The 26761-nt window shown below is 38.5% G+C and overlaps 1 protein-coding gene across 2 annotated transcripts; it reads left to right on the top strand.

Moving 5' to 3' along the window:
* The first annotated feature begins 18997 nt into the window (after nt 1-18997).
* On the top strand, nt 18998-25765 carry LOC124172629 (coiled-coil-helix-coiled-coil-helix domain-containing protein 1). Of its 2 annotated transcripts, none has more exons than XM_046552074.1 (4): nt 18998-19120; nt 19324-19488; nt 19568-19686; nt 25532-25765. In XM_046552074.1, the coding sequence occupies exons 2-4, from the start codon at nt 19356-19358 to the stop codon at nt 25640-25642; spliced, it is 363 nt and encodes a 120-aa protein (XP_046408030.1). In that variant the 5' UTR covers nt 18998-19120; nt 19324-19355; the 3' UTR covers nt 25643-25765. The 2 variants fall into 2 exon arrangements, with proteins under 2 accessions (XP_046408030.1, XP_046408032.1); XM_046552076.1 differs by having other exon boundaries at nt 19012-19073.
* The last annotated feature ends 996 nt before the right edge of the window (nt 25766-26761 follow it).

Genomic DNA, 26761 nt, shown 5'->3' with positions numbered 1-26761 from the left:
GGACTTGTATGCCTGTTTCGTGGATTTTGAATAGGCATTTGATAGAGTAAGTTGGGTAAAGTTAATGGAGGGAGAGAATATTCATGAAGAAAAATTGCCATGCTAAGATTTACTGATGACATAGGCGTCATAGCAGGGGCAGAGGATTTGAAAAAAGATTATTTAATATGCGCCACTTATTCACCATTAAACCACAGACAGTATAACCGTATGTGAGTTTTGGCCGAATCATAGCCATGTATGAAATTTTCATAAAGTGTATTTATTTATCCTTAAACAATTTTTTTCTAATATTGTGCTCAAAAGATGAGAATGGTACGTGAACGAGATGTTGAGATAAGTCAGCTCCCAGCGTTAGATTCGAGTAAGGCGTTTTACCCGAGTGATATGATTTTATGTTATTAGCGAAGGCAGGGGAGCCAATTAAAAGTTTTCAGTGAGTAAAAGAAATGAAAACCTTTTGTGGAAAATTGCCAAATCTGTGATAGATATCCATTCAGCATAAAAGATGCCCACAACCAGCATACGTGATGCATATTAAAATGTTCACTTAAAAATTTAAAAAATAGTAGAAGAAGTTATTAAAATTTAGCATAGAGGCGCGAGTAGTACTTTTTGATATTGAGTCGAGTTGAAAACTATTCGCGAATATCGAGTCGAGTATGGCAATTCATGAACAACGCAATGGAACAATGCATGCTCCTACATATTCTGATTTTCTTCAATCCTCTTGCGAATTTTCTATTCTGGGTGTAATAAGAAAAAGATAATGAGTAACGTTGACGATAATTGTGACAGAATTAGGAGATGGATAAAAATTAATGTGTCTTTAACAGGTCCACAAGCTCCATATGATGGTTTCCTATTATTTTTTTATTGCCTAAATCGAAAGATTATTACTCCTGGAGTACGAATTTAATGCATTCACACGGCTAGTTCGGCCAACTATCGTTCGGACGATCGGTCGGACAACCGTAATGTGAACGAGACATAAAATTTAGTAATTGCAGCGTTTCTGGATATATTTTACGAAGAAAAATAATTTTTGCACGCATTCAGAAATTCTTGCTGTTGAGGTTTAAATGCGCTAAAGACTCAATTAAAATCGTTTCAAAAAAATATGCCCAAATTAATTCCAATTGCGTCCCCTCCCTCTCTCTCTTCACTTGTTTTTTTTAGGGGGGAGAGGGGATGAACAAAAGGGATGACGATCGTTTTCCGCATCAGTTGCTGACCCTCGCCGCCGTTTCCCCTTGTCGAAATATACATATAGAGGGGATGGAGGTCTCAATATCGGAGTGGGGGGAAGGGTCCGATAATATTACGCACAAAAATGACGGACTCTTTCCCGAAAACAAATGAATCGCGAGCAAAAGAAGTGGGAGATGGCGCTTTGATGCTGCGCACTCCCCTGAGCCTCCAATTCCCGATTTGCGCGATGTTATTCGCTTTTCTTCCGACGCAAAATGCACTCATTATCTGTGCACTTTCTAATCATATATTAATTTCATCTTGGGAAAATTATGCTGGGAATCACGGCGTCCATTATGCATAAAAAGTACGCCATTTATACACAATAGGGTGGTTTCCTATTATTTTTTATTGCCTAAATCGAAATATTATTACTCCTGGAGTACGCATTTCACGCTCTTAGATTTTTGAATGACGATATCTATTTTCCGCGATTGAACGAAAAGCGAAAATGTTCAAGCGCGCGAAAACGCGACGCGGAATGCTGGGAATAGTCCGTGTGACGTAGTTCTGGTTCCAACTGTCGCGTGTGAGGTGACCTTGGGGCGAGAATATGTGAGCCACTGCGATGCAGGTTGCTAGCAGGTAACAGAGTACCATGCTAGCTGGTAGCGCTTGGATTAAATAAAGATTATTATTACCATATCAAACGAAGGAAACTTTCCGACCATAGGCAGTTTTAATAGGTGATTATTAAGAGATGTTTCCCTGAGCTCTGTGCCTCATGCATGCATTGGTAATCTCAGACGATGTAAAACTCCTATCTACTCGTATAGAAACTAGGTCCCTGTGACGTCACGTGGAGTGGCATTGCATGGGTGCCAATCTGGCCTTTTTCAAAAGATGTTAAAACTGACCATTAATATCCGTCTGAACTTGGATATCAAAAACCAAATATTTTTTATATTATGAATACACTAATGGTGTGTAAGGAATCGCAATCAATGCATTTCGTTTTCTTTGATGAAGGAATCTAACCTATTATTCTACCGATTTTAAGTTATATTTGCTTGTAATATTTAAGAAGTATTCCAGCCTACTCCCTATCATCCTATCTACTTTTTATCTAACTGTACTAACATAATATTTTTTCCACGAGTCAAATATAATGCCACATACAAGGGACAGGGGCGCAGCTAGGAAGTAAGTCTAGGGTGTTTTCGCGCAACTAATACTGGGGGTATGGAGTACCCGCCAGGGTAAGCGGGAGGTACGGGGGCCCTCCCCCAGACATTTTTTTAAATAAATGGTTCAAAATGGTGAGTTTTACGGCTTTATGAGGGGCATTTTATAGACCTTTTCTCTATAATATAAGTAATATTAATCCCATTAATTCAAATGGATAAAACTTAAAAATTTCTCTGAGTTTCGGGGTGATTTTATACCCCAAACCTCTTCCAATACTGGCTGCACAACTAACTCGCCAAGGGGAGTCCAATAGGTAATAAAACGCATTTTTTGCTAGAACAGGGGTTATTTAATTCAGCATTCAATTACACCATGAATAGAGATACGTGAAAATCGCACTTTCATTATTATTTTATCACACTTTCAATAACAGTTTATCGTATTTTGTATCCTCTATTTTTATTTTCATAATGAGGTAGATGACGATAAAATGTAGTAACACAGTTATATGACGAAATACAGAATATTTTAACTAATTATGTTGTAGAACAATAATAAATTAAGGAATAAGACATATAGTGGTGTAGCTTGCCCGCGCCCACTTGTAGTTCGCGGCCACGTAGAGTCACAGCCAACTAGCAGCTGGTCAGTGGCTCACATGGTTTAAGTGTCGGCGGAGCATTTAAAACTGCGCTCGACACAAAATGTAATCAAATGAAAACGCAAATTTGCGTAAAAATATCATAAAAGTCCAGTCATCGCATCTATGTCACATTTATTTGCGCACACCGCATTTGTGATTTTCACGCATCTCTACTCGTAAGACGTAAGATGGCAGTTGGTGAGAAAAGGTCTTGTTGGGTAAATCCAAATTTCAGAAGAGGCGGAATATTGGCGAGTACAATCATTTCGGTATGTATTTGGAAAATGAACCGCCAAAAAGGTTTTTTATAATAGTGGAACACAGGGTAGAACGGGGGCCGGGGCAGAAGGGGGTTTGAAGTTTTCTTGCGACTAGGAGGTGCTGTCAACTATGATAGAGTATTCAAAATAGATAAACCTGTTATTGCTCATCCTCTGCAGCCATGCCAGTTTAGTTAACTGAGCGTTAACGTGCGAACTAGAGTTGTGTGAATTTTAGCCGTTGCTTTCTGACTTCGGAAGATCTTGTTTCGATGGTAAGTTATATTGAAGCGTTTAAATTATAATAATTCTTGGCATGTGTTTGAATTCATCGTTAGTTTCGTATAATTGAACGTCTGAATAAAAGTAATTTTCGGTCAGTCAGTCGGCGTCAGTTTCTAGGTAAACGAAAACGTGTCCTTGGGACAGAACGGGTGAGGCGGAATGGAGAAGTATGAGAAAATCGTGCGAAAGATTCCAAATCGTAGACACAGAGCCACAGCCGGAGAGCTGGCCCGGACATAGAACACAAAGAGGTGTTCGCTCTCGACTAGAATTAAGTATACCAATACTAGCCACGGTGATAGCTTATACGGGAGTCACCCGCAATGCACAAATGGTGCGAAAGATCCACAGAGGAAAAATCATCCACCTTGACCGGGATTCGAACCCGGATCCCCCGATTTCCGGTCGAGTGCTTTAGCCAGTTAAGCTACCGAGGCGTCATTCTTCCCTGTGGATATTTGTGGACACTACCGGACAAGGTGAACTTTATACAGGCATGCTTTAAAAGGTACATATACTTAAAACTACGTTATCACCGTGGCTAGTCCCGGTATACACACTTAATTCTAAGAAAAAATGGAAAAAAGTATCTAGTAACGGCGCACATCGCATCTATATCGCATTTGCGATTTTCACGCATCTCTAATCATGTTATTCCTCAATCTTTTAGCTACACAAGGCTATTTTTCAACGTAATTTCCATCCAATGCTACGGCTAGACGCCACCTAAAAGCGAAAAAAAACAGAGAAAAATTGTGTTCCTTGTAGGTTGACATCCTGCGGTAGCACAGAGGTCATTTATGTTGAGCGTAGGCAAACATTAAAATATATGCCCTCTTTTTACGCTATTTCGGCGATAAATGTCGTGATTTATATGGTTTTTTCAGCCGATTGTACACCAGTCATGCCTGAAATTGTCGAGGACGCAACACGCAACATAGATCGAATAATTACGTATTTTATACAATCACCGGTATTAACTCATTAATCCCCAGCGTTGCGTTAACGTAACATTATTGACTCCTAATTCTCAGAACAAGTTTCTACTTCAGAATAATTTTTTCTTCGATTGATCTCTGCATTTCTCCAGGGTTTTCTTCCGCGTCAGATTGTTGGTTGACAACAGTTTCGCTGGCTATCCTGCCAGCGTCTTCAGGTCGAAGGTGAAATGCAGAGATCAAACCATCGCCGCGGAAACCTACGCTCTAACATTTTTCTTCGATTTACTGACTTTTTTTTAAGTATCTCTAGTTCTAATTTGGTCGTTTTCACAAACATTTTCATTCATATAATTGTATTTTTATGACTGATGGCGTTTGGCATAAAAATCGATGCGCACATACGAGACACCCTAGGAAAAATGACATACCCCAGCATGTCCGCTAAAAGGCAGAATGGAGAATTTCCTCGAAATGGAATACTGATGACTCCCGGCGAAGATGTCGAGTGTGCAAATCGAGATAAAAAATAAAAGATGTAACCTAAGTTTTAAAAATTACTTTTTTTGTATTAATTTACCGGAGTTATCCCAGCGTTGCGTATACGCAGCATTATGAAAATCATATAATATGATGGAAATATTACTATTCCAAAAATTCATCTTAATTAGGCCAAAATAAAACGGAAAATGCGATATAACCGAAGTTAAAAGCCCCGAATACAGTCTGGGGAATAATGGGTTAAAACGCAAAGAAACATAAAAAACTTAGAAAATTTCTTCATTAAAGGCACATATATTAATTTTTGCCTTCGCTAAAAATAAATGGCTCTGGTGCCACCGTAGGATGTCAACCTACAGGAACAAATTTTTTTCTCTCTTCATTTGGTACCTCGGGCTACATTTCGACGTGTGTCGAACTTTGAATTTCGAAAAAAATTGTTTGCGTTTTATAGTGGAACACAGGGTAGAACGGGGGCCGGGACAGAAGGGGGTTTGGGTTTTTCTTGCGACTAGGAGGTGCTGTCAACTATCATAGAGTATTCAAAATAGATAAACCTGTTAATGCTCATCCTCTGCAGCCATGTCAGTTTAGTTAACTGAGCGTCAACATGTGAACTAGAGTTGTGTGAATATTAGCCGTTGCTTTCTGATTTCGGAAGATTTTGTATCGATGGTAAGTCATATTCAAGCGTTTAAATTATAGTAATTCTTGGCATTTGTTTGAATTTGTCGTTAGTTTCGTAAACGTCTGAATAAATGTAATTTTCGGTCAGTCAGTCGGCGTCAATTCCTAGGTAAACGTAGATAGATTAGATATCGTCATTTAAAAATCTAAAAGCGTGAAATACGTAATCCAGGAGTAATAATCTTTCGATTTAGGCAATAAAAAAATAATATGAAACAACCTTTTAAGCTGGGAGCCGTTGGAGACTCGGAGGCTACGCGCTAGGCTTAGATTGTTTGAACAATTGATAATAGATATCTTTAAGAGCGACACGGAGAACATATTAATATTAGAGCCACACTATATTTCGTTTTTACTGAGCAGTGCGTTAGCATTAGTTCATAGGAGGCCCATAGGGAGATGAGGAGATCCTTACTTTAGGATGGGAGAGGGGAAAAGTGTTGCACTATATAAACGGTAGGGTCATATTAGTGCGATCATGCCAATACGAGTGCACCAAATTAAAATACACACCATTAATGACGCAATTTGAGAGTTTTTTACGTTTATATGCATTTTAAGACCGGTTATTGCATAAAAAAGTGACAATTCGATCTTTGTGGCTTACCTCGACAATTTCAGACATGAATGGTGCAGAATCGGATGAAAAGAAAACTATTAAAATCTCAACATTTACCGCCTAAATAGCATAAAAAGAGGGTGTGTGTTTCGGCTTGCCTACGCTAAAAATTTTATGCCCTTGGCGCCACTTTTCCCAGCATTCATACTCGGCCGTCACTTTTTCGCGCGCTTGAATATTTTCACTTTTCATTTAATCGCGAAAAATAGATATCGTCATTTGAAAATCAAAGAGCGTGAAATGCGCATTCCAGGAGTCATAATCTTTCGATTTAGGCAATAAAAAAATAATAGGAAACCACCCTATTAGGCTGGGAGCCGCTGGAGACTCTGAGGCTGCGCGCTAGGCTTAGATTGTTCGAATATCTGAGAATGGATATCTTTGAGAGCACAGGGCATATTTTCTGCAGGTAATATTCAAAAAAATTATAATATTTGTTTTTATAAGAACTCAAATAGTGTAATTACAGTATGCCATTCATGCAAGTTAATGACCAATGCGGCAGAGATCGTTAGTAATAATTACAATGTTTTTTTTTAATTTTTACTTTTGTGTTCTATATAGACATAATTTATACAGTGCCGTCGACTCCATGGGGCCTTAGGGGGCTCCATACCCCTCAAAAATTCGTTAGGGTGTGAGGAAAAAATGTATCAGGCTTGTCGATTTTCCCCGGAGTGTCCAGATATCGAGATTCGAGTTACCAAGGTTCTAATGTTGATCATGTGACTCTTCTAAAATGCTTAATGAACTTAAAACTCACTACTTGTAAAATTTCCCAAGACACCCGGTTTGGGCCCCCCAATATTTTTTGTAAGTTGGCATCCCTGATTATATATGCCCACGGACATGGCAGAAGAGGAATATTATGTGTTTACTCACGAGAAAAAGTTTGTTTTATTCGTCATTGGACATTCTGAAACTAGTGATAGTGTATCAACATGTTACACTATGACAAGTCATAGTGCAACATGATATAACCTTACCATCTGTCAAGTCCGTGGAGTGCTGAGTTGACGGACATGGCGATTTCCTCTAAATTAAGCTATAGTTGGGACTAAAAATAGGTTACGACAAAGTATCCACAACATTGAGTTTGTATCTTATAGCCGTAAAACAAACCTCATTCGTAATTGATAAATCATGCCGAGTTATCTCTTTTTAATTTACCACGAACATGACAGATGATCATGGCTCTTTCAACAAACTGAACCAAACTTTTTCTTCCAGAATAAAATATTGACTGAACCAAGTACAAACTCAAACAACCAACATAGCTGACAATCTTGCGAGCATTCTCTACACACTGGTTGTTCAGGGCTGCCACCATCTCCAGTGAATAATTTCCCCAAATTCCTTTTCCCTGTGCGTCCATGGACATAACTTTTATGGGTTTGACAAAGGTTATTTTCATTTTAAAATGAATATAAAGAAATAAAAGCAACCCAAAAAGAAAGCTGTTTTGGAATGTATAAATTTTTGTAACGCATTTAACGATAGATTTTATATTAAATTATTTAGTAAAGGCTGTTAATACAATAAACGTCCCTTCGGAAATGCGTGTGGGACTGTCCACGGATATGACGAATATTCTGTGGACATTAAATATTGGGGAAATATATACTTTTTTGTTTACTAATTTTTCACTAAAAGTAGTAACAGGGTACACAAAACAATAAGCCAGGTAAGTTTTGTTTTGACAGTTTCGTTTTCTACGGCAGTCGATGAAAATAATTTTGTATGATAATGAATTTATTACTGTGAACTTAAAGAAATACCTAGGAAGTCTGCGCGGTTCGTCAAAAACCGCTACGGGCGTACAGACAGCGTTGACCAGATTTTAAGCGAATTAGGCTGGGAGCCGTTGGAGACTCGGAGGCTGCGCGCTAGGCTTAGATTGCCTGAACAATTGGGAATGGATATCTTTAATAGCGACGCGGAGAACATAATATTAGAGCCACACTATATTTCCAGGTCCAATAGAAGCGATAAATTAAGAGAGATGTTTTGCCGTTTTTGATGTTTTTTGTTTACTTAAATAAATGCTAGCCGTAATTTCCTTACAGCACTTCCACTGTGCAAACGGCTGGTGTCTTAACACCCCATGCCACACGCCTTTTAGGCGGCTTGCGGGGTATTGCGTAGATGTAGAAAATCTGCAAGACACAACCCTACATCTACAGGAAAAATATCTACTAGATACATAATTTATATATTAAATTTTTTTTAAACACGAAAATCGTAAATGCGATTTCACTGACGGACCATGGTAAACGAAAGTGAATGCGATTAAAAACAGTAGAATTTAGAAAACTGTAATTGCTGACAGATATTGCTTTTTAAATAAAATAGATTAGCTATTAGAGCTATTGAGCTATTGGCCTCCGCGTGAAGTAGCATGTACGAATTCAACATCCTGACAGCAGTATCGTCAAGTCTTCCCAAGATCGTGAAATCTTATGATTGCTGTCCAGTGATGACGATAAGGATTTACATGCAATACTTACCTAAACATCTATGTACAAATACCAAAATCCAACAGTTGGCTCCAATGCATTTATAAACAATCACATGCCTACCAAACCTAAAATGCAGTCGTTCCGCAAAATTAATTATGACGATTATAATAGATTCACAAGCACCGCTGGAAAAGCGTATTACATTCTTCCGCTATTTTCCTTTGAAAATCAGGCAGAAAATTTGTATTACACAGAGAATCAATGCGTATAAACCTTACGTATCTAATTTACTGAGGATTTGGGTACTATTAGCATTACTCACACAAACAAGAAGCGATTATTATGACAGCTTAGTACTTGAAAATAAATCTATACCGTTCGTTAGAATACTTTTCCTCGAACACCGCGTGTAATAGCTTTTACGAGCTCAAAAAAAGAAACCTCATAAGCCATAAGTCAAAAACATTGACGTCGCCATGGACAACCGCCAGACAGTGACGCATTCAAAATGGCGGAGGCCCATTAGTTATTAAATATAATGGCGATGGATGAAGGAGCATAACACACACAGGAAAAAAAGAAACGCGAGAGAGATCCCGTTTCAAAGTCGTGGGCGCCGTAGCGCACTTCGACACTCGTTTGTCTCAGATTTATCGCGCTTTACGTCACGCCTGCGCGCAGACTTGACAGATTTATGGGCGGGAATTTACGACTCTGCATTCTACGGGGTCCCTCCGCTGTTCCGTCGGAGTGCGGAGAGCTTCAAGAAAATCGAGGAAAGACGTCAAAATGGACGTCGCAGCGTCTCCAGTGGACTCCTGCAAGATGGCTGGTAGACCAGCCTCCACGCTGGACCCGAATAAAAACCTTCTCCGACCTCTTCCGTTTCCAGGGATTCTAATTAACGACGCGGTCGCCATGCCTACGTGCCATATTCCCCGCCACATTCGAAAGCATTAAGTTCCCCTCCCTCCCCCTCGGTTACCATGGCGATCGATAACAGCGTGGTGCCGGCTGAAGACGTCCCCGTCGAGCAGAGGAACCGCCCTGACATCTGTACGGTGAGAACGTAAACCTCAGCGCGACGCGGACCGTAAAGTGTCGGTACCTGGCGGCCAAGATGTCAATCTCATATCTTTTCGAAATGGCGCCAATTTCGCTTGACGAATTGAGCGCAAGTAATATTATAATTTCAAAATCCATTGAAAAAACCAAAAACATACAGTTGCATACAGGGGAGCAGCTAGGAATTAAGGCTAGGGGGGGGGGGGTTTAGGCGCAACTAATACTTAAGAGTGTGGGGGTATTGCATACCCACCAGGGTAAGCAGTAGTTGCAGGGGCCCTCCTCCAGAAACTTTTTAAGAATAATAGTTCAAAATGGCAAGTTTTACGGCTTTCTAAGGGATATTTGATGAATCCGAACACAATTCTACAAGTAATACAGATCCAAACAAGTAAAATGGATTGAATTCAAAATTTCTCTGAGCTCTGGGGGGGTTTTATCCCCGAAAACCCCCCCTCGCTGCGCCATTGGTTGCATGGATGACATCGGTAAGGGAAACTCAAAAATTTTCATTTTTTTCTAAAAAAAATGTCCCTGTTTTTTGCTTGTAATATCATCTTGCCCGAGTTTGAGCGATTGGTATTACCGCAGTTTTCGTTCCTAACACTTGGAATTTTGATATGAGAAAGCCAGATCTATTATTGCCTGCTTATTAAAAAAAATTACACCACAAAAATTGATGGATTTGTTGTAAACAACGGAAATCTGTGACGACTTCTAAACCTGTGGGTCAATTGAAAAATGACGGAAGGAAATGATATCCATAACGTGAAAATAAATTCTCTTTTGAATGCTTTTTGTTGCTTTGAAGTTGATCGCTCCGTTTAGACGATAAATATCGTCAGAATCAAGTGTTTTGTTTTTTTTATACAGACAGTACACTCGGTGATAGCAAAATTTTCAAAATTCGTTCCATCCATAAATGCGTAGAAGATTGATTCTTTATAGAAGTGCCGGACGACATTCACGAATATACGTTTTTTGAATCAATTTAATTAATCCTCCGTAAATTACTTACAACATTCCAGGAATGTGCGAATAGTTCTTTATGATCTGAGTTGAAAACTACTGCCTCGTTCAGATTAGCAATCGCTGGAACTATCGTGAACAGTGGCGCAGCGAGGGGGAGGTTTTGGGGGTTAAAAACCCCCCCCCCCAGAGCTCGGAGAAATTTTTAAGTTTATTCCATTATACTTAATTGGGTTTATATTACTAATATAATAGTGTAGGGTTAATAAAATATCCCTCAGGAGACCAATAAACTCACCATTTTTAACAGTTTATCTTTAAAACTCCGCTATTTATTAATCTCGCACCTACCGCTTATCCTGGTGGGTATACCATACCCCCACACACCCCGGTATTAGTTGCACCTAAACCCCCCTCAGCCTTAATTCCTAGCTGCGCCCCTGATCATGAATTGGGTTGTTTCCTATTATTTTTTAATTGCCTAAATCGAAAGATGATTACTCCTGGAGTGCGCAATTCACTCTTTTAGATTTTTAAATGACGATATCTATTTTTCGCGATTAAACGAAAAGTGAAATATTTCAAGGGCGCGAAAACGCGACGGCTAAGAAGGAATGATGGGAAAAGTCCGTGTGACGTATTTCTGGTTCCAGCTGTCGGCGTGTGAGGTGACCTTGGGGCGAGGCTTGAGCGCTGATACGACGCAGGATGCTAGCAGGTAGCGCTTGGCTTAAATACGGATTATTATTCCCCTCGAGTGAACGAGAAATTGATCACTGCATTTCTTTAGGGTTTTCTTCCGCCTCAGTGTCTTTGTAGACAACAGTTACGCTGGCTATCCTGCCAGCGTCTTCAGGTCGAAGGCTGTTGTCTACAAACAAGCTGACGCGGAAGAAAACCCTGAAGAAATGCAGAGATCAATTTCTCGTTCACTCTAGATGTCAGCATTAGAGGGAAGCACAGATTTAAACCATCGTTGTGTGAATATAGTAGTCTCAATGCCAAGCTGAAAATTCGACCACCTCTAAAATGAAAAATCGAAATCGTTTTTTCCTCGGAATTGTTTCCATGTATGAAAATTCCAAAATTGCCAAAAAAATCTAGTACAAGTTGCGTTTCAAGGAATTTGTCCTAGGGTTGTTGCAAGTAGGTTTAAAAAATATTCCAAAGTTAGTCCCATAAGAAAAGCATGAATCATTTTCAAAAAATCATTTAAAAAAATACCAAATATCAATTGATCGCAATGGCAATCAAACCAAAAAATCAACGAAAAAATCTAGTTTATGTCAATTGAATATCATGTTTATGATACATTTATAAATACCGAATAAAAGCTTTTAAAAAATTTGTCCTATAAGGCTCCCGTGTTAATACAACTAATCGACTATGTTGAGTTTTCAGATTTTTCCTCCCGATGATTTTTTTTTCTTTTACGTCCAATATCCCAAATTCCCACACCTATCACACCTTTGGGCTGCTAATTTGTATCAATAACACAATCAGTGAATTAGTTAGCAGCTATAAAAGGGAGCAGGGTGACAGGGGTGTTAAGACAGGGTTACCACTCTAACTACATTATAAAATTCACGGTTTTTTTCAGGTTTTCACGGTCTAAATTGCGTCAAATTCACGGTTTATAGATCAGGGTATTTTAGGCAGATATATTGATCACGTAACCATTGTCCCTACGTTAACTAAAATTGTAAAGGCCTGTTTACACTATACATTAACACGTACGAGTTAATGTCTGTTTGCATGAATGATTTTTGTGGACCGGAATGGAACATGTACGAATGCATGAACCAAATTAGGACAGGTTCTATTTTCCGTGCATGCATTTGCACAAGTTGGGTGGTTAAACGGTGCATTTTGGCGTTCATTCTAGCATTCATACATTAAGACATCAACCAGTACGTGTTAATGTACCGTGTAAACAGGCCTTTAGAAAAGACACTGATCTTGAAATTATTTTAAAGGATTAGTCTATTTTTTAAATCTACGGTCTGGAACAATCGTAGTATGAACGAGGCATTTTGCTCATGAAGGAAACAAAATCAAGACTAAAATATTTCAATTTAAGGTCGGTTTACACGAAAGAATTAGCCTGGCTGACAACCCGAGAAGATTTCATCAATATCAATACTGTCTAAGTGCAAATTTAATTCATGATTTATCCAAAATTCATTACTTTACTTGGTTGTTTTTTAACTGTTAATGTACCATGTAACCTGGCCTTAACAAACGCGACAGATACCGTGAACACGAACGCAGCAATGAAAGAGCTATCTCTTACGACGCCACCTATCGTTAGCAAAATTCAGGGCCGGTTTAAGGGTGTGAGTGGGAAAATGGAGAGAGCAGGGTGGCAGGGAAGCGAAGAAGTGCCTGACTTTTTGCCAGGGTTAACGTCTTCCAATCGCAGGCTTAAGGTCAATGTGCTGTCATGGCACACATGGACCAATTAATAGTTGCGCTTCGAATACACGTGTGTAGTTAAGTGCGTGAAATTTGCATGCACGTGACTCGGCCTTGAAGCATGATCGAAATACATATCGATTTTTCTTTCGATCTGCCAAGTATCTGCATCGTAGTTCTAATCAAGTTTGAGAGATTTTTAAGGTTTAACGACGAAATTCACGGCTTTTTCCAGGTTTATTCAAGACGAGCGTGCTGCGCCCGCTCCCAGCGGGCTTCCCCCGCTCTTTTCAATGCAGGTCCACAGAGGGATAGGCGCGTTTATAATTTTAAAATGTAGAAAAAAGGCAGGGTCTTATGTACAAATTTAATTGGAACGTTCATGTACAAATTGAGGTCAGAGGACCTCTTTAAACACAACATTGGAAGTAATTACACTATCCTCTGTTAAACGCACATTATGACTCATACTTACGTATCAACAGGAGACTTGAATGTGGAATCAGCCGCATTTTGATAAAAGTTATTTAATGAATGCAAGATATTGTTGCAATTGAACAAATGTATCAGTTTGTGCGCCGTTAACGTCTGGAATATTTACCGGTTTTAGTTTTCTTTTTATTATTTAAAAACCAATTTTAGGAAGCAATAACAATATTTAGGAAGTAAGATATGCCGTCGCATGTTCTCTGATAATTTTTTGTGCATTTTGGTACCTCATTTGTAGAGTTTGGTTGCGTATAAGTTGAGAAAAAGGTATCTTTACAGTAGAAATAATATATAAGATAGGAATAATTGGTTCCTAGATCCTACTGAGTCGCTGTTTTATGAAAGTTACAGGCTATATAGGCTTGCATTTTTAAATGAGAATAGTTATAATACATTACAAATTGAGTTAAATATATATGAAAGCAATAAAGAGGGCAATTAAACATAAGGAAACATAGGAACACAAACCGATTTTACTGCCATGTGATGGCGTGAGTGGGTGGAGGTATTACTTTGCATCCATTTGTGATCTCACAGCAGCAAACAAAAACATGTCCGCTACACATCTGTTCGATAACCGAAATTTGTTCGCTAATGTGAGACTCAAGATAAAGGTGGGTGGTGAAAAACTTGAGCTGGTTGAGCAATTCAACTATTTAGGCAGGTCATTTTGGTACCTCATTTGTAGAGTTTGGTTGCGTATAAGTTGAGAAAAAGGTATCTATACAGTAGAAATAATATATAAGATAGACGAAATTAGCTTACATAACTTATTCACGGTTTTGAGGTTTTCACGGTGTAATGGGAACCCTGTAAGAAGTGGCTGAATTTTCGCCAGGGGTGATGAACACTTTGGTTACCGCTTTTCTGGCTTCGGTACAGTTTCAGTCTCGGTACCAACGATATTCTATGGGCGCAAAATCCGTACGAGAATAATGCGCAGTAACTACAACTGACATCTAAAATACTGACCTAGAGAAGAAGTACGAAACTAAAACCTCCAACGATTATGTTACAGAATTCTTTTTCGCAGATATTTTTAAAATATCTTTTAACCCCATTATTCCCTAGACTGTATTCAGGGCTTTTAACTTCACTTGTTTCGCATTTTCCGATTTATTTTGTCATAATAGGGTAGTTTCCTTCATCAAAGATAGCGAAAGGCATTGATTGTGATTTGTTACCCACAATTACTGTATTCATAATTTACAAATTATTTCGTTTTAGAAATACCGGTTTAGACGAATGGCAATGGTCCATTTTTATCCTCATTTGAAAAGGGCCAGATTGGCGCCCATGCGATGCCACTCCACGTGACGTCACAGGGACCTAGTTTCTATACGTGTATAGAGGAGTTTTACATCGTCTGAGATTACCAATGCATGCATGAGGCGCAGAGCTCAGGGAAACATGTCTTAATAATCACCTATTAAAACTGGCTAAGGTCGGAAAGTTTTCTTCGTTTGATAAGGTATTAATAAACCTTTTTTAAGCCAAGCGCTACCAGACAGCAAGGTACTCAGCTACCCTCTAGCATCCTGCGTCCTATCAGCGCTCAGAGCCTCGATCAAGGTCACCTCACAAGGCGGGAGGGGAACCAGAAATACATCACACGGAGAGATTTCCTTACCCGTCGCGTTTTCGCGCGCTTGAAAATTTTCACTTTTCATTTAATCGCGAAAAATAGATATCGTCATTTAAAAATCTAAAAGTGTGAAATACGTACTCCAGGAGTAATAATCTTCCGATATAGGCAATAAAAAAATAATAGGAAACCACCCTATTAAGATGACTTTTGGAGAAAAAAATGTTTTCATCATATTATATGACTTTCATAATGCTGCGTGTACGTAACGCTGGTAAAACTCCGGTAAATATATACAAGAAAAGTAATTTTTCAAAACTTAGGTTACATCTTTTATTTTTTATCTTGATTTGCACTCTCGACATCTTCGCTGGGAGTAATCACTATTCCTTTGGAGGAAATTCCCCATTCTGCCTTTCAACGGACATGCTGGGGTATGTCATTTTTCTTTGCGTGTCTCGTATGTGCGCATCGATTTTTATGCCAAACGCCATCAGTCATTAAAATACAATTACATGAATGAAAAGGTTGGTGACAATGACAAAATTAGAACTAGAGATATTTAAAACAAGTCAGCAAATCAAATAAAAAATTATTCAGAAGTAGAAACTTGTTCTGAGAATTAGGATTCAATAATGCTGCGTTGCCGCAACGCTGGGGATTGATGGCTTAAGCAAATCTATTTACAAATCCAATTATTAATATGAATCAATCATTTTTTCAAGCAATAAAATGGGAAGTCTAAAAAATTGCGAGTAGTTAGGTAGCAGAGTACCTGCTACCAGCCACCATCGCAGCGGCGCACAATATCCTCGCCCCAAGGTCACCTCACACGGCGAAAGCGGGGTCCAGAACGACGTCACACGGGAGTTTTCCCGGCATTCATACTTACCCGTCGCGTTTTCGCGCTCTTGAAAATTTTGAATTTTCATTTAATCGCGAAAAATAGATATCGTAATTTTAAAATCTAAAAGCGTGAAATGCGTACTCCAGGAGTAATAATCTTTCGAATTATGCAATAAAAAATAATGGAAACCACCCCATTTGACGGCTTTTCCGCCACAAAAACCGTTATCGTTTTCAGGACACTGTAATGCGTATATTGGACGAAAAAAATAGCAAAAGTACGAGTGTGTGGAAAGATCATGGTTACCTAAAAAAATGTCACGATAAATAAATTAAACTGATATAATAGGGTGGTTTCCTATTATTTTTTTATTGCTTTAATCGAAAGATTATTACTCCTGGAGTACGCATTTCACGCTTTCAGATTTTTTAATGACAACATCTATTTTTCGCGATTAAATGAAAAGTGAAAATTTTCAAGCGCAGGAAAACGCGACGCTTAAGTATGAATGACGGGAAATATCTCCGTACGTCGTATTTCTGGTTCCCCCTCCCGCCCGGTGAGGTGACCTTGAGGCGAGGCTTAGCGCTGATACGTCGCAGGATGCTAGCGGATAGCTGAGTACCTTGCTGAATGGTAGCGCTTGGCTTAAAAAAGGTTTATTAATACCTTATCAAACGAAGAAAACTTTCCAAACTTAGCCAGTTTTAATAGGTGATTATTAAGACATGTTTCCCTGAGCTCTGTGCCTCATGCACGCATTGGTAACCTCATACGATGTATAACTCCTATCCTCTCGTGTAGAAACTAGGTCCCTGTGACGTCATGCGGAGTGGAATCGCATGGGCGCCAATCTGGCCTTTTTCAAATGAGGTTAAAATTTGACCCTTGCCATTCGTCTAAACCGGTATTTCAAAAACCAAATAATTTGTGTATTATGAATACACTAATGGTGGGTAACGAATCGCAATCAATGCCTTTCGTTTTCTTTGATGAAGGAAACTACCCTATTAGAAATTAATAATGGGAAAGTCTTACCGATCGAAGGGATAATTCCGATAAAAAATATTCCTGAAATTGAAAGTGGAATATTTATTGACCGATGTTCAAGATATTTTCAGAGAACCTAATTATTATAGTGGATTTGATCACATAGATAATATAAGCGAAATATACTGCAGAAACGATAATTTTAAAGGACTGGTTACACAATACATTAATATGCACAAGTTAATGTACGTTTGCGTGAATGATTTTGGTGGACGGGAACGGAGCATGTACGAATGCATGAACCAAAGTAGAACAGGTTCTATTTTCTGTGCATGCATTCGCAATGTTTTTATACTTGAATTTACTCTTCTTTCTTGTTTTATAAATTGAAACTATACATTATTTTTTGGAAAGGGTATTCATAAGGCGTTTCAGTTGCATAAAAGTTAAATATTTCATGTAGTTTTACTCCAAGCTGTTTTTATTGAATCGTACATGTTTTCCTTGCGTAAAAATTCATGCATAAATTTATGCTGTCAGCCATATATCTGTTTATTCCTTTTTTCCGAACCTTACCTCATGAAACTTCGGGTTAATGCGGCCTAGGGCATGTTTTAACTCATCCACGAATAACTTAATATCCTAACATTTCATCTGCCTATAACTAATTACTAATTTTATTTGCACGTGCAGCATATACAAGGTGAGGAATCACCCCCTGCCACGCCCCCTGGTGGTGGCTTGCACGGTACCTCGTTGACGTACAACACACAGTCATTGTATAACAACTGTAGACATGGCCACCAATGACATATGTTAACACATCGCTTATATCACAGGGTACTAAGGGTACTTCGTGTGAAATATTTACTTTCCAGACGCCAGACTCACATTTTTAAGAGTGACAATTTAATGAATAATGCTTCCTGATATTGATACAATGAATTCGCAAACTACTTAATAATTCAATTACACGCATGACAAGAGGCGTGTTCACTATTAAATCGTTGGTGATATCCTTGAACTCGGGTATGACAGTAATAGCCGCGTGATATAGGCATAAAATGAGTACTAGGTACAATGGCATTTAAATAGAATGATAGAAAATGTTATTTTACTCACCATCATGGTACTCTTCTTCGCTAAGCGCTGATCACAGAAGTCGTAATGCAACAGGCCAGGCGCGCCGACTTACAAAAAATATTGGGGGGGCCCTAACCGGGGATCTTGCCCGGGGAAATTTTATAAGTAGTGAGTTTTAAGTTTTTTAAGCATTTTAGAAGAGTCATATGATTAACATTAGAACACTGATAACTCGAATCTCGATATCTGAACACTCCGGGGAAAATCGACAAGCCTGACACATTATTTCCTCACACCCATTACGAATTTTTGAGGGGGCTCGGGACCCTTCAGGCCCCATGGAGTCGGCGCCTATGCAACAGGCTGAGGAAATGCTGTTTCACTGACGACTAGCCATGTGCTCCAGTATTAACGCGAAAAGAAAATTGACGCACACTGTTTTTAAACAGTTAATGGTGACATTTAACTAATTTCGAGTGATCAGAACGTTATTGATGAATATGACATGTCATTCCCGTAATAGCTGGAAAACACCACGAGTAAGGTAAAGGCATATCGGCACGGAACACAAATATAATCAACGACGGAATATCAACGGTTGACATTCCTGTTCACCAATCCCAATCGATCATTAAAGTCATTCAATAATAAATGAATACCAAAAACTAACGGTATCTAAGTTCAAAATCCTATTTTAATGCCCGAATTCACAGAAACGTGCACAGGTAATATTTTCGAATTTTTGTCACCCTGAAACACCGGAAGAGGGCGGTGGGCGTTGGAAAATCGACAGTCATTTTACGAGTTGAATAACGAAAAGCGGTACGGTGAGAATTCCCAGCGGCTGAAATTCTACAATGTAATAATTTGATGTTTTATTCTGTTGTATTAACGACAGTGCCGTTTGTACGTGTCTGAATTTTTTAGGTTTTTATCTTAATTTTAGCATACGTGAATGAAAACCGAATCTGAGATTTCTAAGCCTTACAATGTATTGCCGTATTAAAGGATCCGCCTGGCTCTATATGAGCCACTGTTTATTGTATGTACGTTCCACGGATGTACGCTCTGTAGCAGTAATACTTATCGGCTTTTTTTTATACTTCTAGCTTTATCCCTCGTACGAATCTCCGGATTAAGGATGCGGCTCTATCAACCTCTTTGTAAGTGGCCACAGAGGAAACCTGTGTACCCCAGGGAAACTTTTAAATTTCAGGAGTTACTACCTTTGAAACTCAAACCAACCGTATCCGGGAAAGGAGAGAAATCCTCAGGTCTGCTTAACTTCTTAATTCCGCCAGACAGAAACCCTTATCCTGTATTTTATGCTCCCTTTTCATTGTCTTCTTGCAGATGTAGCATGCTTGCAGGAAATGTCCATTCTCTTCGCCTGTTTCAAGAAGAATGAATTCAACCAAGCGCTGTGTTCGAATGAAATACAGAATTTCAATAAATGCTACAAAAATTTTATGGTGAGTTGGCTAAGTATTAATTCCTAATGTTTTGTTATGAATTTAATATTTGAAGTTTTTTATGTACATGTAAGTGTTCTTCAAGTGTGTTTAAATCAATTGCTCCCTGAGCATAATACGTTTTAAAAATTGTATAAAGGCAAGCTATCCGCAAACCATTCCCTATCGGCGACTAAATAACATGCAGATAAGAAGTAAACCGCGGTATTTCATGTAGCTTGTTAATGCATTATTGTAATTAATTCCAACATTGTTTATTTTAAGTGGGCATCTTTGTCGTTTAGTACTTGTCTGCGTATGCGTTCATTGCCATATAGTGTTCATCATGGGAAATCTTTGCCTAGCATTGCACTCGCTAATGCAATATAGTTAATTAATATTAACTCATCACTTGCATTCAAAAAAGTTATGAGCTTCGTTATAAGATGTATTTTAAATCTCTTCGGCATCTGCTCTTCTTACTTTTGCATCTAATCTTCCTAATTGAAGCGTTGCAATGTATTAAAATTTGTACCTCAATGTAGACATTAAGCATTTCAAAGTGATATTCTGATAACTCTTAGAGGCAAGAGAATGAGCTATGTATTTGATCTTTTAGTAACATTATATACTGATTTCTAAATATGATATCAAATTACATGTATTCTATGATTGAATTTTTTTTATTTTAAATGTTTATATTTCTATATTTACATGGAGATAAGTATTGTTGTTGTTCTTCTTATTTACCGGACATCAGTTACAACACTCCTCCAAGACATTATAAATTTCTGAATACCAGAAAGAATTGATGCATTTATAATGGAAAGTCTGTTGGTTAAATTATATTCTAAACAAATGCTGAAATTTGTTGAGGCCTGGTAATGCGATGCATCAATGCATACGAGTTTATGTGAAAAATGGTCATTATGCCAAAAAGGCACGTTTTCTACTGGCAAAATTAAAAAAAAATAATATTTGTTTTTATAAGAACCCAAATAGTGAATTTACAGTACGTCATTCATGCAAGCTAGTGACGTATGTGGCAGAGGTCGTTAGTAATATTTACAGGTTTTTTTTAATTTTTACTTTTGTATTCTATATGGACGTAATATATACAGTGGCACCGACTCCATGGGGCCTGAGGGGGCCCGAGCCCCCTCAAAAATTCGTTTTGGTTGTGAGGACAAAATGTACCAGGCTTGTCAATTTTCCCCGGAGTGTCCAGATATCGAGATTCGAGTTATCAGGGTTCTAATGTTGATCATATGACTCTTTTAAAATGCTTAAAAAACTTCAAACTCACTACTTCTAAAATTTCCCGGGGCAAGATCCCCTATTTGGGCCCCCCCAATAGTTTTTGTAAGTCGGCATCCCTGATTATATATGCCCACTGACATGGCAGATGAGGAATATTATGTGTTTACTCACAAGAAAAAGTTTGTTTTATTTGTCACTACACATTCTGTATCTAGTCTTCCAAGGGGAGACCACGAAACTTGCTCCACCTTTTTCAATGCCATATTTTTTATGGCCTTCGGAATGGTGAACACATCCCTGAACTAGTAGTGGTTCCATTGAATGATGATAAAAAAATAGTCTCACGTCTATGCTTGTCGCAAGTAAAATTAATGAAAAAGTTGACGCCGTATGATCACAATGAAGACAACAAAATATACATCAATCACAAAGTCCCGAACCCTGGTCCCCTGGGTGGTAGCCGTAAACACTAACCACTACCCCACCTGACCCGTCTGATGAGTGGTGCGATATCATGCCACTATACGCGGCTTGTGAAAGTACCGCATAAAAATTAATTAATTACAGCCAAACTAAGGCCCATTGAACGGAACCACTACTAGTTCAGGGATGTGTTCACCATTCCGAAGGCTATAAAAAATATGGCATTGAAAAAGGCGGAGCAAGTTTCGTGGTCTCCCCTTAATAGTGTCTCATCACGTCCGTTACCGTTTGTCATGTCCGTGGACTGCTGAGTTCACTCACATGACTATTTCGTCTAAATTAAGTTATGGTCGGGATAAAAAATAAATGAGTTAGGACACAGTCCTTACTTCATTGAAAATATATTCTTATTGCCGTAAATGATATCTCAATAGGGTAGTTTCCTTCATCAAAGAAAACGAAAGGCATTGATTGCGATTCATTACCCACCATTAGTGTATTCATAATATGCAAATTATTTGGTTTTAGAAATACCTGTTTAGACGAATGGCAAGGGTCAATTTTAACCTCATTTGAAAAAGGCCAGATTGGCGCCCATGCGATGCCACTTCACGTGACGTCACAGGGACCTAGTTTCTATACGAGAAGATAGGAGTTACCAATGCATGCATGAGGCACAGAGCTCAGGGAAACATCTCTTAATAACCACACATTAAAAATACCTATCTTCACACAATCTTCAGGGAAACAACTCTTAATATTCACCTATTAAAATTACCTAAGTTCGGAAAGTTTCCTTCGTTTGACAGGGTATTAATGATCCTTATTTAAGACAAGCGCTACCAGCCAGCAGGGTACTCAGCTACCCGCTAGCAGCCTGCGTCGTATCAGCGCTAAGCCTCGCCTCAAGGTCACCTCACGGGGGGCAGCGGGAACCAGAAATAAGTCTCACGGAGAGATTTCCCGGCATTCATACTTAAGCGTCGCGTTTTCGCACGCTTGAAAATTTTCACTTTTCATTTAACCGCGAAAAAATGATATCTCGGGGGACTCGGCATTTTTTTATCATTATCTTTTTGCGCGGGGACTGTTAATCATGGGAAGTTCTTAGCCCCGTCTTTATCCTCAACCCTTCTACATTTAACGGTCTCCGCTTAATACCCTGTCACGGATATAGGTATGGGAGGGGACCCCCCCACACCTCCCAGGGAAAGGTGTGTGTGTGTTTTTAAAAGCCTTTTTCAAAAGGGTAGCGGGAAATGTTTTTATCCTCTCCCTATGTCCTCCGAATATTTTCTTATATTTTCAATCCTTCAGGACCACCGTTCAAGTCTAAAAGATGTTATGGTAGAGCGGTTTAGGTGGATAATGGATTTATATTTATTACATGGGTTTCTGGAGAATGCCTCCTTAACCTCAAGTTGAATTTCTTTCGTATATATTCATGTTTAGCCTAATTCTTATTATTATTGTTATTTTTATTGATACATGAGTCAATAAATGGTCAACTAAATTTAGAATTGTGCTAAATCACAGAGTTATCCTAATGTTATAGTTTCTTTAAAAAAATGTATGTTTGAAATTATCATAACGAATTATCTCCTCAAATTCTTGTAATTAGTATGTTGTGTCTAAGTGTGATTTTTTTTTTGTTGAAAATATTGTATTGTTTTTTTTTATGCTCTTGGCGATCTGCACTGGTTGCATTTGTCTGTAATTATATTTATTTACTTTTTTACTTCTACTTATCTACCAAGTTGGAAATGTAGAAAGCTGTACTTTTATTTTCTCATGGGCCCCAGTGCCTACGAAAATAAACGACATAATTATTATACGTAATGTATTTACTTTATGTCTGCAGGTGAGCTTCGCTGATAGGGGAGGGGTAGTACCGAGAGAGACAGAGGAGGAGCGAACATGACGTTGCCAAATGTACATAGCCACTCTACCAGTGGTTTAGCCAGGAATTTTGTTTGGGGGGGGGGGGTCCAAAACCAGGCCGGGGAAAATTTTTGAAAAACAGGGTACTAACTTGGTTTTTACTGTTATGGCGTTAGGTGTTTTGATGTTAAACTAATTTTTACACTTTTAATGATGGAAAAAACTTCAATTTTTAAAGAAATATTTTGTTAATTCAAGACTTTTCAATGCAATAAAACCTCTTTACATCGTAATGGAGGGGACCAAAGTTTGGGCGATTTGTTGCATGGAGGTTCACTTTATAGCAGTTTTAGTGATAGCCACCATTTTTTCTTGTCTTTTGGAAATTAAAGACACTACTGCCTTTTAAACCATAATATTTATGTGTTTAAACAAACTTGTACGCATTAGTGAACATGTATTAATTATTTAATAATTACGGAAAGCGAGCACTATAGATATTTTTACCATAATTCGAGAGAAAACGATGTGATCTCTCTCAATTCAACAGTCACTTAAAATGATTAGGATAGTTGGATACCTTTTTTCTTATTTACTGTTAGGTATGCTCTCATATGGAACAAAATGGCCATAACTAATGATGAACGTGAAAATTACAGCATATTAAAGGTGTATTTAAGAAAAATAATAAGCGTGAAATATTTATCACTGAAAATGTCATTCCAAGAACGTTATCATGGCTGCATTAGTTGTCTCGGTATGATTTGAAAAAGGCCAGATTGGCGCCCATGCGATGCCACTCCACGTGACGTCACAGGGACCTTGTTTCTATACGAGTAGAGAGATATACATCGTCTGAGATTACCAATGTATGCATGACACACAATCTTCAGGGAAACAACTCTTAATAATCACCTATTAAAATTACCTAAGTTCGGAAAGTTTCCTTTGTTTGATAGGGGAATAATAATCCTTATTTAAGCCAAGCGCTACCAGCCAGCAAGGTACTCAGCTACCCGCTAGCATCCTGCGTCCTATCAGCGCTCAGAGCCTCGATCAAGGTCACCTCACAAGGTGGGAGGGGGGACCAGAAATGCGTCGCACGGACTTTTTCCCATCATTCCTACTTACGCGTCGCGTTTTCGCGCGCTTGAAAATTTTCACTTTTCATTTAATCGCGAAAAATAGATATCGTCATTTAAAAATCTAAAAGCGTGAAATACGTACTCCAGGAGTCTCCAGGATTTTTCGATTTAGGCAATAAAAAAATAATAGGAAACCACCCTATTATTGGTCCGTGTGCGATGACGACACATTGACCTTAAGCCTGTACCAAAGCCGGAAGTCTGGTAACCAAAGTGTTCGTTTACACTTGCGAAAATTCAGTCTCTTCATAACTTCCCAGGCGCCCTGGTCCCCTCACAACCTTTAGCTGGAGCTGAATTTTGCTAGCGATATGTGACTTTAGGAGAGATAGCACTTTCATTCCTGCATTTGCATTCACAGCATCTGTTGCGTTTGTTAAATTTTTAGTTTTACATGCGACGGCTGATCGTTGCGTGATCAATATTTCTGTCTAAATTGGCTTATCAACAAACCGTGAATTAGACAACATTTAGACCGTGAAAACCTGGAAATAACCGTGAATTTTTATAATGTAGTTAGAGTGGGAACCCTGTACTTGTACTGCACTGAAGTAATTACACTATCGCCTGTTAAACGCACATGATGACTCATACTTACGTATCAACAGGAGACTTGAATGTGGAATCAGCCGCATTTTGATAAAAGTTATTTAATGAATGCGAGATATTGTTGCAAATGAACAAATGTATCACTTTGTGCGCCGTTAACGTCAGGAATATTTACCGATTTTTGTTTCTTTTTGTTTTTTTTTAATTATTTAAAAACCAATTTTAGGAAACAATAGCTCTATTTAGGAGGTAATATATGCCGTCGCATGTTATCTGATAAATTCTGTGCATTTTGGTACCTCATTTGTGGAGTTTGGTTGCGTATAAGTTGAGAAAAAGGTATCTATACAGTAGAAATAATATAGAAGATAAGAATTAGGCTAAACATGAATATATACAAAAGAAATTCAACTTGAGGTGATGAAGGCATTCTTCAGAAACCCATATGTGCTATGTTTAAACCTATTGATACTTGTACTGCTCCTTATTTGGGCTGGGGTAGAGTTCCATATTCGTGAGGCGGTTACTATGAATGATTTTTTCATTATAGGAATGACCCATTTGTACTTTTAATGTGCAATCACGACGGCTCTGTTTTTGTTTCCCAGGATACGAAGCATAGAAGAGAAGAAATGGACCGGAGGGGAGAATTGACTCCAGGTGCGAAGAAACTGTCGCACAAGCAAATAAACCAACTGATGAAGAGATTCCCAACGTGAAGACAATGGCAGCCTACTTCATCCCATCATAGTTTTTGTACATAGTACCGTGCCTTTACGCTGTTTGGATTACATCTGTCTCCATCTCTGTTAACATGGGGTAAAATAAAGGTTTATTTAAAATTTTTGTGTTTCAATGCATGATGCCGGAGTTAATGGTCATATTGGAGTAATAGGGCACTTTCCTTCATCAAAGGAAACGAAAGGCATTGATTGTGATTCGTTACCCACCATTAGTGTATTCATAATATACAAATTATTTGGTTTTAGAAATCCCAGTTTAAACGAATGGCAATGGTCAATTTTATCCGCATTTGAAAAAGGCCAGATTGGCGCCCATGCGATGCCACTCCACATGGCGTAACAGGGACCTAGTTTCTATACGAGTAGTCATGAAGAGTTTAACATCGTATGAGATTACCAATGCATGCATGAGGCACAGAGCTCAGGGAAACATCTCTTAATAATCACCTATTAAAACTTGCTAAGATCGGAAAGTTTTCTTCGTTTTATAGGGTATTAATAATCCTGCATTAAGCCAAGCCCTACCTGCTAGCAGTGTACTCAGCTACCCGCTAGCAATCCTGCATCGTATCGGTGCTCATAGCCTCACACCAAGATGGCCTCACACGGTGGCAGCGGGAACCAGAACGACTTCAAACATGAGTTTTCCTGGCATTCATACTTACCTGTCGCATTTTCGCGCACTTGAAAATTTTCACTTTTCATTTAATTGCAAATAATAGATATAGTCATTCGAAAATCTAAGAGCAAGAAATACATACTCCAGGAGTAATAATCTTTTGATTTAGGTGATAAAAAAATTATAGGAAACCACCCTATTATATGCGCCGTGTAAAACAGCCAAAACACAAGATCAAAAATAGTTCTCAAGCCATTTCCGTCTTTATTTCATTTATTATTTGCGTACTAATATTTTTGTCCACCTTTTGGGTATGATTAATGCTCCTTAAAAATATCAGTAATATTATCAATGAATTTGGGATCGTTATGCCTGGTTTATCAACAATAAAAGTTCTTTTTTTGCTTTCATTACTTATTATTGACACTATTTATGTGGGCCTCTACCTTCCCCCTAGACTAGTGTGTATATTAAGC

This window comes from Ischnura elegans (assembly GCF_921293095.1).
Source record: "Ischnura elegans chromosome 13 unlocalized genomic scaffold, ioIscEleg1.1 SUPER_13_unloc_2, whole genome shotgun sequence".
Taxonomy (NCBI): Eukaryota; Metazoa; Arthropoda; class Insecta; order Odonata; family Coenagrionidae; genus Ischnura; species Ischnura elegans.
Note: the sequence above shows the minus strand (reverse complement) of the source record. Positions and strands in the feature narration are given on the sequence as shown.

Bases quoted from the DNA above. Each gene is read 5' to 3' on its own strand.
- LOC124172629 (XM_046552074.1), top strand. From the start codon at position 19,356: ATGCGGCTCTATCAACCTCTTTGTAAGTGGCCACAGAGGAAACCTGTG. The intron at 19,489-19,567 runs GTCTGCTTAACT...GTCTTCTTGCAG, and splicing joins GAAAGGAGAGAAATCCTCAG to ATGTAGCATGCTTGCAGGAA. The intron at 19,687-25,531 runs GTGAGTTGGCTA...TTTGTTTCCCAG, and splicing joins AATGCTACAAAAATTTTATG to GATACGAAGCATAGAAGAGA.